General features: G+C 42.3%; 4 protein-coding genes across 4 annotated transcripts; 1 reads left to right on the plus strand and 3 right to left on the minus strand.

Annotated features, from left to right (window-relative positions):
• The first annotated feature begins 1,132 nt into the window (after positions 1-1,132).
• Positions 1,133-3,347, plus strand: BCIN_07g00770 (hypothetical protein). Its single transcript, XM_001556020.2, has 3 exons — positions 1,133-1,300; positions 1,524-1,719; positions 1,766-3,347. The coding sequence occupies exons 1-3, from the start codon at positions 1,276-1,278 to the stop codon at positions 3,084-3,086; spliced, it is 1,542 nt and encodes a 513-aa protein (XP_001556070.1). The 5' UTR covers positions 1,133-1,275; the 3' UTR covers positions 3,087-3,347.
• Positions 3,348-5,063: 1,716 nt separating this feature from the next.
• Positions 5,064-6,238, minus strand: BCIN_07g00780 (hypothetical protein). Its single transcript, XM_001556021.2, has one exon. It carries the CDS (start codon positions 6,198-6,200, stop codon positions 5,229-5,231), a length of 972 nt encoding a protein of 323 aa, XP_001556071.1. The 5' UTR covers positions 6,201-6,238; the 3' UTR covers positions 5,064-5,228.
• Positions 6,239-7,139: 901 nt separating this feature from the next.
• Positions 7,140-9,398, minus strand: BCIN_07g00790 (hypothetical protein). The gene is made up of 2 exons (XM_001556022.2): positions 8,442-9,398; positions 7,140-8,364 (listed from the first exon to the last, which is right to left on the minus strand). Exons 1-2 carry the CDS (start codon positions 8,918-8,920, stop codon positions 7,659-7,661), a joined length of 1,185 nt encoding a protein of 394 aa, XP_001556072.1. The 5' UTR covers positions 8,921-9,398; the 3' UTR covers positions 7,140-7,658.
• A 667-nt stretch (positions 9,399-10,065) lies between these two features.
• On the minus strand, positions 10,066-11,661 carry BCIN_07g00800 (hypothetical protein). Its single transcript, XM_001556024.2, has 2 exons — positions 11,031-11,661; positions 10,066-10,974 (listed from the first exon to the last, which is right to left on the minus strand). Exons 1-2 carry the CDS (start codon positions 11,593-11,595, stop codon positions 10,136-10,138), a joined length of 1,404 nt encoding a protein of 467 aa, XP_001556074.1. The 5' UTR covers positions 11,596-11,661; the 3' UTR covers positions 10,066-10,135.
• Positions 11,662-12,422: the final 761 nt, after the last annotated feature.

Genomic DNA, 12,422 nt, shown 5'->3' on the forward strand with positions numbered 1-12,422 from the left:
AAAACCAAAAGCAGCATCGATCAATTCGTGAACTTTCTTGCAGTAGGAATCTCACCAGTTTGGAGACAAGGCCACGCGTGGATAATTTGGTATGGAACCTTGGAGTAATGGAAGAGGCATATTTAATACTTGCACACTTATTACTCATGGGCATCTTTTCGGACCTACTACATTGTACTCGTGAAAATCTCTCCCGCCCATATTTCTTCAGATCAATATCCAATTCCCATCCCACTCCCACTCCCACTCCCACTCCCACTCCCACTCCCTCTTCCTCGCCCAGAATGTATGACTCCAATTTTTATATATCCAACCTCAAGATCCAGACTCATCTCAAACCGTGCTGCGTAATACAAACAAGCAGAAAAGCCCGTCTTCTGTCGAATAAAGGAAGAACCTCTCCGATACCGGTTTGGGGGAACATGCTAAGCTCCCCCGCAAACACTTTAAATATTAGAATTCTCCACCCAATCCACTCTTCTCAAGAGTCACAACGTCAAGATACCCAGTCGGAATTCCCTGGACTATGGATCTCCAGCTTCGAAGGAAGATCCCCATGTTACATTCATATCCTACCTTTGCATTGTCCAACATTCGGTGAAGATTTTCAGTGTTTTTTTTTTGGCTGGGAAACGTGGACATGAGGCAAAAGCTACACCAGCTTCAAATCTTGCTTCGATGGAGAGTTTCCCCTGGTTTCTGCTACTGGGAGCTTATCAAAGACATTTAAAATGCCGATGTACAAAAGCCAAAGATATCCGAGGTAGGTATACAAACTACAATCGACACTTATTACCCATTGCCCATTACCCATTACCCGAGTCATATGGTATGGCCACCAGGGGGCGGATGGATACAGTAAAACAGTGAATGGCAACACGGCAAATCTCAAAAACATCCTCACTAATCAGAGAACTAATCAAAAGAAAGATGACTCTTCCTCGGCTTCAATCATTCAGTTATTCAATGTTACTCCGAATTTAATTGCGGGGATAACTTCATCCCTTGTCCACTTTCTTCTGCAGTAGGTGTCCGATCTATCACTAGTTAGATAAAGTATTCTGAGTCCGGAGCATGCACGCACGGTAAACTTTGGGTTTGCTTGATTGAAAAGCAGCTCGATATCTCTTTTGATGATTCTTTTCGATTCTTCTCTTGTGCTTCTTACTCTTACTCATATTCTCACCGTTACATTTTGCCTTCGGGGGTAATATAAAGGTGTGCCGTCGATCGAGTTTGGCCTTTCGGCAGTAGTCCAGGAAAAGGAGCACCAAAATGGGTTTATTTGGTTCGAAAAATAGTAAGTATCAATTCGTTCTTTGCTAACCATTTATGTTATCACCATTGTTATTCTATCACAATGGCTTCAAAGCTCCAGTATCGAATACAGACTCGGTGTCTAAAAAATTGTCTGGATATCTGATTGATCAAGTGATCTACCGAGGATACAATACAGTATCTCAGCTCAGCTCAGCCCAATCCCTGAATTTTACGTTTTCCGAGATGAATCTAACTTGATCCAGAAGAAACGGGATCTTCCCCTCAACCCTCATTCTCAGAGGATCAAGAAGCCGCTTACAAGGGAAATAATAGCTATGTACCAGACATTCCATCGGCGGAGGGTCAACCAGAATTCGATGAATTGCACGTGGTTTGTCCTTCGCATACAACGGAGGCCAAACTTATGCGAAAAATCGATTTACGTGTGATTCCATTTTTGTAAGTAATGTATTGTGTCTCTCAAAATCCATTCTGACTGCCATAGATGTATCTTGTATCTTTTGGCCTTTTTGGACAGAGTCAATATTGCCAATGCCAAATCTTTCAAACTCTCAACAGATTTGAAATTAACCGGCACTCAATACAATACCGCTTTGACCATCTTCTTCGTCCCATATGTCTTCTTCGAGATTCCGTCGAATATCCTCATGAAGCGCCTGAATCCAAACATCTGGCTTTCATCCCTCATGTTCCTTTTTGGCCTCGTAAGTATCTGTCAAGGACTCGTACAAAATTTCTCCGGTCTCCTCGCAACCCGTTTTTTCCTCGGTCTATGCGAAGCGGGTATGTTTCCTGGCTGTTTCTACCTCATCGGCATGTGGTACAAACGATCCGAAGCCCAACGTCGTTACTCCTTCTTCTTCAGTAGTACCACCTTAGCTGGAGCATTCGGAGGTCTTCTCGCTTCCGGTATTGGAAAAATGGATGGATTAAGAGGATATTCCGGTTGGCGTTGGATTTTTATCATTGAAGGAGTCCTTACCTGCGTTGTCGCCCTAGCATTCTTCTTCCTCATTCCTTCATTCCCAGAAGATGCAAAATGGCTCACTCCAGACGAAAGAGCATATGTAAAAGCTCGTCTCCAAGTAGACCAAGGAAGAAGCGCAGCAGAGCGTAAAATCACTTTCAAAGACGCATGTAGGGTCTTCAAAGACTACAAAGTCATTCTCGGAGGTTTCATGTATTTCGGCATGATTATCCCAGCCTACGGATACGCATTCTTCGCACCAGGTATCATCTCCACCTACGGTTACTCCCCAATCCAAACACAACTCCACAGTGTACCTCCATGGGCGTGCGCATTCGCATTCGCAATGTGCATTGCATTCGCATCGGATTTCACACGTCATCGATTCGCCTTCACCATCGCGCCGATTTGCGTCGCAATCACCGGTTTTGCTATCCTCCTCACCGTTCACGATAATACCAAACTTCAATACGCTGCGCTTTTCCTCGTTGCAATGGGTGCCTACTCCGCCATGCCCGTCATCGTCTGTTGGTTCAACATGAATCTTGGCGGTCATCACCGTCGCAGCGTGGGCACGGCGTGGCAAGTCGGATTCGGTAATATCGGAGGAATTATCGCTACCTATGCTTTCCTTGCTAAAGATGCCCCGGAGTATAAGACGGGATATGGAATCTGTCTGGGATTTTTATGTTTGAGCGCCATGTCGTGTTTGCTTTATTTCGTGGCGGTCATGTTGGAAAATCGCCAGAGGGATAGGAGACCTAGGGATTTGGGTCTTACGGAGTATGAGAAGACGGAATTGGGAGATTTGAGTCCGGATTATAGGTATTTATTGTGAGGGGTGTGTGACAGTAGTGATGATGATGATGATGATGATGATAAATGGGGTTGGGGAAAGAAAATGGAAATGAAGTATGAAAAGATAAGAAAGTGGATTAATGGGAAATGTAATGAAAGGATATGAAAGGATATGAATCAACATGTATAGCACGATCGATCAATCGATCGATACTAAAAGTTAATAGCTGGCTGGGAAAACTTGGGTTTAGTTTTAGTTTTAGTATGAGGGGAGGGGAGGGAAGTTTAGTAAGTTAAAGTAGTAGTATGTAGGTATATGATTAATGATATGAATAAATATGTAACTTTTCTTTATGTATTGAATTTTGTGTGTAATGTTATATGTATATTATATATATATTCTGTGAAAAGAGGGTTCTTTTTCTTTCTCTTTCTCTTTTCATTTATTTTTCTTTTTTGGGGGGAGAGAGAAGAGAGAAAAGAGAAAGGGCGGGGAATGAAGGAGAGGTTTCTAGATATAGATATAGATGTAGATATATATGCAAACACAAGTACAAATACAAACACAAACACAAAAATTAAAGCAAACATAAAGAACAGTTATAAAAAAAAATATATATATAAAAAAACATAAAACAGGGCCTGTTTATCAAAGGGGCTGGCTGCTATGATTGATCATGAGCGAGGAAAATATTAGTCGTCGTCGTCGTCGTCGAGTTCGATGGATATATAGACGCGGGATCGATATCGTGAGTACGTGTACAGAGGATGAATCGACTTGGAGAGGGGTAGCGAGGTTTCTTGGCTTGGCTTGGCTTACTTGGGTTTATTTGATTTGATTTATTTGATTTATTTGATTTATCGAAGGATGGGGAGGGTATGAGATGGAGAGGGTATGAGATGGGATGGGAAGTGAAGTGTATGGGGTAAACGAAATAAAATCGAGCTCGCCTCACCTCACCTCACCTCGCTTCCGCTAGATCTTTTAATCGAAACCCTCAAAATCATATGTGAAGATTATTATCTCATTTCGTTTTACAAGTCTTGGTAATTAACTAATTGTGGATTTTGGCTGAGGTTGGGCTACTGGGGTTCTTGGATGAAGAATTGGTTTACGGGTGTTGTGCTGTGGTGTATTATGGGTGTAGGTGTAGGTGTGGGTGTTTGATGACGATGATATTTATGTATCTATTTGTTACTTGTTATAGTTATAGTTATAGTTGGGGGAGATGATATATGATATATATGAATAGGGGGGGAGTGGTTTCTTGGAAATTGCGAATGCTTTTATATTTATTGATAATGATATGATATTGATATCCCTATCAAACTCGAACTCGAACTCGAACTCGAACATGAGGATCTAACTTATATATAATTTTTGCAATTCGAACCAATCATCATCATCATCATCATCATCTTTTAAGAATATTCTCAAATTCTGAAGACAAAGAAAGAATACCGCTCTCGTGGATCTACATAGATAGACATCTTGCGTCTTCCGTCTAGGCCATGAATTGATTTCCTAAAAAAATGATTTTTTGATTGTCTAAAGATTGATCGGGTTTCTAGGGAGAGGTAGATATAAATGTAAATGTAAACGTTTACAGGAGCGGGAGACAGGAATAAGGAACAAAGGTGAATGAATGTTCAGAGGGTTTAGTTTATATTTACTTACTTCTGGAAGCTGGAGTGATTGATTGATTGATTGATTGGGTAATTGTTAATTTAGACGAGAATCGTGCTATTGATCACTGGGGAGGAGTGGCCTGAGATATTGGTCGGTTTTTCGGGAAATGGAAGGGTTTGTTTGTGTTGGTGTTTGGGATGGAAGGATGGATGAATGGAATTTGGTATGTGAGTTTTTGGTATGGTATGTGGAATTGGACTGCGGGTAGAGATGAAGAGCTTTGAGTTTTGAATGTTTCATTTACCCGAAGTATGGGGGTTTCCGGAATCGAGAATTAGAAGCAAATTCAGATTATAAGATATGCTGATCTGAACAACGAGCATTGGATGTAAGTAATTCTTGATAGCTGACATTATTCATTAATTTTTATGGGCCGGAAATATCTGAAACTTAGATTCCCTCCTTCCTAGGATCCTCCTACAAAAATCTAAGACAGTTTCTCTCTAGTCAAAGATACTCATTAACATTAACATATCGTAACTCATACCCAAATCAAGCATTGGGGTCGACAATTACATCACCCGGCCAAATAGGATAAACATCGTTAAGTTTCCCATCCTCCGCACCATCTTGATAGATGAACATCGTTGCACTCCTAAACCCTGGATTTCCATCCTCATCCTTAAATGCACAAAGAGTGAAATTTGACGTAGCATTTGTGATGCGACAGACTTCAACGTTTGCATACGTGATAGGATTTTGCGCAATGACATGGTAATCGGTGATATAATTGGGTGATTGGGATAAGATGTAGAATCCTTCGTATGTGCTAGCGGTATTGAAAAGGAGGAAATAACGCGAGGAGATTAAGCCGGTGGATGGATTACCATCGACGTATGTGCCTGCGTTGTCTTGAACGACGGGCTTGGTGGCGGAGATGGTGGGCCAGGCGTTGAGGGTTATACCTGGAGCTGTGGGTGTGGGATAGACGGTTGTGGTTGGTGTTGGTGTTGGGATTGCAGTTGTAGTTTGGGTTGGGGAGGGTTGGGCGGATTGTCCGGAGGGGTATACAATTGTGTCGCCTGGGTAGATGGGATATATCTCGTTGACAAATGCGGTACTGTTTCCACCAGATACTCCAGTAACATGGAAAGACATTGTATCTGTAAAGATTCCGGCTTCGCCAACAGAGTCGTAAAAATTGACAACAGTAAAGTTGGATGTAGCGTTGGAAACCTTTCCAACAATAATATCTTTGAACGTCGTACTCTCAAGAGCTTCAACATAGTAGTCGGTAATGTAAGCACCGGAGGACTGAACATAAAAACCGATATATCCAGCTTTAAAGTTGAAGAGAAGAGAAAGAGTATTTGGTAAAGAGACAACTTCATCGGAAGTTGTTACATTCCCGTCTACAGCATAGCCGCAGCATCCTTCTCCGTAGACGTTCTGTCTCCAGGCATTAAGGGTCTGCCCGAAAGCAGGTACCGTGAGGAGTAAAAGCGAGGTTGCAGAGAGCAACATATTGTAATTCAACTATGAATGAATAAGTGGTAGTGAACGAAGGAATCTTGGGTTGGCAGATGATATTTGCAATGGGTTCATCTCATTAAATACTTGTAGGAATGCTAGGCAGCCTTGCTGCCCCTGTGCAATTGACAGCAATGCAAGTGAAATACCCATGACAGGGAAGTTCGTATAGCGAAATTGACTCTAGAGTGGGAGGAGTAAGATGCATCAAGATTTTTCGGCCCCGCTTCTTGCCGAGTACCAGATACTATGTAGGTTAAGGCACAACTATGATTGTAGATATAAATCTTCTACAACGGGGAAACACAGTTAGCCTATTGGTAAGGCATAGACACCGTAGGCAGTGATCCGAAGTCTCGTGGTACCAATAATGTAAGCATGAGGTTGACGGTTGTACTCTGACCGGATGTGCACTGGAAGTAGCATAGTGGACTGGAGCTTGATGGTACAGTGACCTATCATAAGGTGTAAATGTTAATTAAAAGTGTAGACCTCAGCAGAAGAATAGCAGCAAGTTAAGGAGGCCCACCCCGAAGTTGAAGAAATCTGCAAGGCACGAAATAAAAGAGGCGCAGATTATGCAGGTTCACGGCGGGGCTGACAAAGCAGAACGACTCCACCAACCACAGGAGCCCATTATTCGGAATTATGTCCATTATCAGAACGACCAGCCATCCTCGCCATCTGGGAGAAAATCTCATACAAGAGATCTTACTGGAGATTGGGTTGCATATGATGCTGTGTACATCCATGGTTATTCTCACTGCCTGGTGTCTCCATGATTACCCGAAGCTATCGATAGAAACTGTGGGTCGAGCAATAGCGACGAAGCTAAGGTTGATGTGAAAAATGTCTCCGTACTATAGCTGCCGGTGGCCTTTCTTCTCGAGATAAACATTTCCTTTGAGAGTTCACCGTCATTCATGATTCTTTTGGTAACATAATCTTTGGCTCTTTCTATTCTGATATCTGTGAACGAGGAGGTATTGATGCAGCCCCTGAAGCTGCCGCCTCCTCGAAACTAAACATCTGGATACACATTAGGCTTTCCGGTCCTTTCATTGCTTTAAATGAAATTGACTGTTCCAAACCATTTCTACGTTCTTTGACACCCTTTACTTTGTCCATCTTTCAAGCCCGAGCCAACATTAAATCCTTCAAGCAATCTTTGGTATCATTAATTCTCTTTGCGCCCCAAACCCAAACGAAATATTCTCCCCTCAATGCTCTTATGTGTTTTTAATCTTTCGCATACCCCAAATCAAACCAAACGTGGCATTTGCCTTTGAGCCCCCAAGTATTTTGACCAAACTATAGACCCAATGAACCTGTCAACGCCAGCAGCTCAACGCTGACTTGTCATACAAGATATCCGAGAAATTAAGCCTCAAACTTAACATCATAATGGCAACATAGTTGCATTAATAATCTAACCCACCAGGAACCAGGAATTCAGTCATCTCGACTGCGCCAACCAGTAGTACCGAGCATCTCGTTACAGATCTCGCTTGGGGCATAGTCGCTCTGTCTCGCTACTCTCTCGGGAGACAATCTCTTTCTTTCGGGTTCCTCTTTTGGTAACAAAACAGGTCTCGGATGTGTCTTTTCTCTGATCAACCTTTCCTTCTGAGCCTGGTACACATTTCTTAAAGCGGTGGTTGCATTATTTTTAGCACCGAAAAAGGCGGCAAGCATGCATAGCTCGTCAAGCTCATGGTTGGAAGATATGCGCTCACTGAAGTCGTTATTTCTTAGAAACATGACCCAAGACTTGGTGTGCTTCCACAATTTCTCCTTTGGCCAGCTATCAATTTTTTTTGAATCGCTCAAGGAATGATAATCCTGTGCAGTGCGCCCATAGGATGAAGCAATCAGATCGGCTATATATACGAGTTTTGCTTGACGAATACATCTCTTTCGGTTCGATGTATATGCGGGATCGTACAAGCAAGTATCGTCAGGGTCAGCAAATTTCCCGATATCCTTCGCACTGAATGCCGAGTGTATGAAAGGACAAGCTTTAAGTAAGACATCTTCAGAAATTCTGATGTAGTCTGGAAAATTATCCTGTATGAGATATGGCCGATCATCTGTTTCATGGCTTTCAATAAATAAGACATCTCTCTCCTTGAGCGGCAGTTGAACCGGAACGCTACCGCTGTTGGACTCAAGTGTCAGTTCTTTCCAGTAGTTTCTTCTATTAAGCGCTAGAACCAAAAGTTATGGGAGACTTACCCTGGAATAAATTCGATACGCATAGCCTTCTCCTTTTCTGGATCTCGAAGACTGTGGCAGAAGTCCACTCCCTCTCCCAAAAGCGCGTTCTCATTAAAAAGCTTCACAAGAGCGCTTGTGAGTTTCGAAGATCCAGTACCCTTTGGATGAGCTCTTTCACCTGGTTCAGAATCGTCTTTGGAAGCCAATTCTCTAATTACAGGCACTATTCCATGTCCACACAAGAACCCACGCAGTGTTTGCTGAATAATTCCGTCGCAAGGAACCATTCCAGTCTCAACAATTCTCTGCATCTGTGGCAGGAACATTACACATATTTTGTAGACATCTCCATCGTCAGGCTTAGGCTTAGAGATTGTTCGTGGTGGTAATGATTGAGGTGAGGAATGAGTCGGTCTTTTTGCCTTTTTCTTGTCAGTTTTCTCTTTCCGTGCACCTTTTATGTCCTTAGATTTTTTCTCTGTGCTCTTTCCTTCCATTTTGCTGTAGATGTTGTCGATAAAGAATGAGAGTGGTATGTTGGCGCGTGTCTTCTGATTTTTGAAAAGCAGAAGCTCGGGATTAAAATTGAGATTTGGAAAGTTTGTTTGAATCCAGAATTTTACACGCTAAGAAGCGAGAATTCATTGGACCCCCCTATCTCATCTGATCTTCTCAGAAACAGAAGTCCTTTTCGGCCTCTCAACTTTATTACAACGTGTAAAGATGCGTTTTGAATCGGGTTTTCATTCTTAATTTAATTAGAATAACAGGTTAGCTCAACTAGTCGATAAAATAGGGAGTAGAAATGTGGATTGCGAAGTCAAAGATAGATTTGATCCCAGTGAAGAAAAAGATTGGACGAGTTAGACACGTGGCTGAATTTATTTAGATTAGGGCTATTCTTGTGTTTCAACCTAGATTTGAAATTATCCTAAAGATTTATTTGCTAGTCTACAGTATCGATTCTTCGCATGCAACGATGGGATAAACTAGATGCGTGTATTATCTAGGAGGGCTAATAAGGTTTGAAATAAAAGAGAAAAATATGGAATATTTTGTGAAAGAGATATTGAACACGTACTTGGTATCCTGAAGCAAAGTCCAATTTCACTGTTGTCTAATACAACATACCGGGTGAAATGAAGTTTAGCCAACTATTTACGTAAGCTTGTCGCGAGCCAGCTTTTCAAATCTACATACCAGATTACTGATGTTTGATTTGGTAACATTTGGGAAATCGAACATAATGTGACAGCTAGATGAGCAAAAACAACGAATATCAAATGGAACGTAATCGGTTATAAGGTTATTAGTCTATTAATCACTACGCTCGACCCAGGCGTACAGCCATGAGTGAACTTTTCTTCATTTGGAAATAAATAATAAATACCTATGCAGATAAAGAACCGTGCCTCCATGTATAATGTACGAGGATAAATATTAAGGAGACTCCCAAAAACTCCCCAAAAAAACCACGAGATGACGTCAAAGTCATCATCACTTCCTACGAACATCCTTCTCAGCCCTCCACTTTCTCTTCTTTCGCCAGGGTAGTTTGTCTTTAATCGTTAACATGAATGAAAGATCTCATGAAATCATTGTTTTTAGCGCAAATAAGAATGAGTCCCCGGCTCTCCACCCATAACCATCACCAGAGAATTGCAACTTCTCTCCTCAGTAGAATCTCAACGTTCCTGTCGCGGAAGATGAATCTAATGATCAACGTCAGGTCTCTCCATCTTGAACTTCTTGCCCGAAGGTCTTGAGGGACCCGAAGGTGAGCTAGTGTTGCTGCTAGTGGTTGCAGGTCGCTTTTGAGTTGCTACTGGACCAGCGGTAGAGCTACCTGGAACTGCAGAGTTAAATGGTGGGATCTGGGGTATGTGTAGTTGGCGTCTCGTGCCCGAATGGTGATGGAGATTTGATTGAGGTGGTCTAGATTGTGCTATGGTAGCACCTGGTCTTGGACGTGGCTGTCCATTACCTTGGGCATTGCCATTTTGTTGGTTGCCGTTACTCTGAGGGACCGAAGCAGCGGGAATGTTAGATCTACCTGCCTGGACAGCGTTAGGTATAGCAGACGAGACGACGCGATTTGCTCCGCGTAGGGTGTGGGCAAGGGCGCTGCCTGAAAGCATGAGAGTGCTCACCATTCTGCCGGTGTTAGGTTCAGGCGTGGGCATGCGGGGATAGGGCTGATTGAAAGCAGAATTTGTGTTGTCAGATTGTCCACTTGATTCATCGTCGCTAATCTCTAAAGTACCAGCAGCCACAGACACACCGGTCACTGGCCCAGCACCCGCCCGAGCACCCGAAGCTCCACGGGTAGGGCTATTACCAGGGTTTCCGATGATGGATGGATGACCAACAATGCCAACATCTGCACCAACGAGGTTCTGTGGAGGGTGAGCGGGCTGATAAGCTGGAACTTGGGGAGCTGGGGCTGGAGGATTAATTTGGGGTGCTGGATGATTATGGAGTGGTAATGGTCGACTTAGTACATAGCGTACAAGCTCTGAAAATGTATCACGTTCCGTTGTACGTGGGCGACCTACAAAACCAGTCAGTCATAACTACCGAAAAGATCAATGACTCAGTGAAACATACCTCTCATATCCATCAACATGTTATTCATGAAGCATTTATACTGCCAAATATGAAATACTTGCTGGAAGATCTCGCCGATAAATTGATTAGGCTCTTCATTCTTCAAATCGGCTTCAATTTCTTGCCAAATGATTTGAGCTCTACCGAGAACATTTTCTCCAGTATATTGCATCTCCTCGCTAGGATCGTGAACAACGGTTAGAAAACCCATTGGACCAGGTCTGGGACGAGAAAAGATCCAACGCTTAAAGAAGGAATGATTCTGGATGATCTTGAATAGTTGTCCCCAGAGAGCAGGGACCAAATTCATACTATTTAGGTTGAATGATATGAGCTCATTGATGATTCCTCTCACCCAAGCAAAGATTCCTTGTCGCGAAATGGTTCCAGCGTTCATAACGGTATGGTTACCAGACAAGGGCGGCTTTTGAGGTGTGTTAAACGAACCGCATATCTCAGTGGCATTGATATCAATAGGACGTTGTGGATGTAGGAATATTCTAAAAGCAAATTCACGCTGGGTAGCTGCGCTAGCCAGACCAGGTTGGTGATTCACGTTAGCCATTTTGAATGTGTTGATAAAGCTCGAATTTCAATGGATTGAAAGTGTTTTGTTGAGAATGTCGGTTCCTTTGATAAATTTGGTGAAGGGGTAAGTTATTCAGGTAATTGATGAGATTTTTATGTCGAGAATATTGGAAAAAAAGTTTCACGATGAACGAGTTTGGTGATTATAAGCAAATTAAGAAAATACAGTGTAGGACAGTAAGTTAAATACGGCCAATACAAAAAAAAAAAAATGCATTGGCTGGATCTCAACTGCACTATAGGTAATGATACTAGGCAGTAGATCTAGCTTCTTAATTCTACTGACTCGATCTTAGAAACTGACGAAAACATATGTGCCACTAGATTGGTGGCCGCATACTTTATATCCAACTACGGTCCTTCAACATCCACTACTATTTTATAAGCTTTTGATTAAATTCAAATAACTGCTACCACTGATGGAGAACAAACAGCCGTATAGAAGCAAAGGAAACCAAAGAATGGAGGACGATGAATCGAGTTCGATATCTAATTGTACGAATCAAGAAAATCAATAATGGAAATAAAGTCCAATCAAGTGTAACCCAATACGTAAAGATTCCGCACAATCGCGAAACGATGTTTGTCTTGAAATGTGTATGATATCATCATTCATGATTTAAGCGAAATTAGGGTGTGCATTCTCTTCGTCTAGTAGAGATGAGGAGCATAATAAAGATCCAATATAATGGGAGTCTATTGGAGTATTATGAAGACACCTAGGCATTGCAAAGGAGTTAATCTCTCTGGGATTAGGTAGCACTAATGAAACATCGACATATGTAATGAAAAGTTACAGATTCG

Source organism: Botrytis cinerea, chromosome 7 (assembly GCF_000143535.2).
Source record: "Botrytis cinerea B05.10 chromosome 7, complete sequence".
Taxonomy (NCBI): Eukaryota; Fungi; Ascomycota; class Leotiomycetes; order Helotiales; family Sclerotiniaceae; genus Botrytis; species Botrytis cinerea.

Excerpts from the sequence above, each read along its gene's own strand:
- BCIN_07g00770 (XM_001556020.2), top strand. The coding sequence starts at position 1,276 with ATGGGTTTATTTGGTTCGAAAAATA. Across the intron at positions 1,301-1,523 it reads TTTATTTGGTTCGAAAAATA|AAGAAACGGGATCTTCCCCT; the intron begins GTAAGTATCAAT and ends AACTTGATCCAG. Across the intron at positions 1,720-1,765 it reads TTACGTGTGATTCCATTTTT|ATGTATCTTGTATCTTTTGG; the intron begins GTAAGTAATGTA and ends TGACTGCCATAG.
- BCIN_07g00780 (XM_001556021.2), bottom strand. The coding sequence starts at position 6,200 with ATGTTGCTCTCTGCAACCTCGCTTTTACTCCTCACGGTACCTGCTTTC.
- BCIN_07g00790 (XM_001556022.2), bottom strand. The coding sequence starts at position 8,920 with ATGGAAGGAAAGAGCACAGAGAAAAAATCTAAGGACATAAAAGGTGCA. Across the intron at positions 8,365-8,441 it reads CGTATCGAATTTATTCCAGG|CGGTAGCGTTCCGGTTCAAC; the intron begins GTAAGTCTCCCA and ends TGAGTCCAACAG.
- BCIN_07g00800 (XM_001556024.2), bottom strand. The coding sequence starts at position 11,595 with ATGGCTAACGTGAATCACCAACCTGGTCTGGCTAGCGCAGCTACCCAG. Across the intron at positions 10,975-11,030 it reads CATGTTGATGGATATGAGAG|GTCGCCCACGTACAACGGAA; the intron begins GTATGTTTCACT and ends CTGGTTTTGTAG.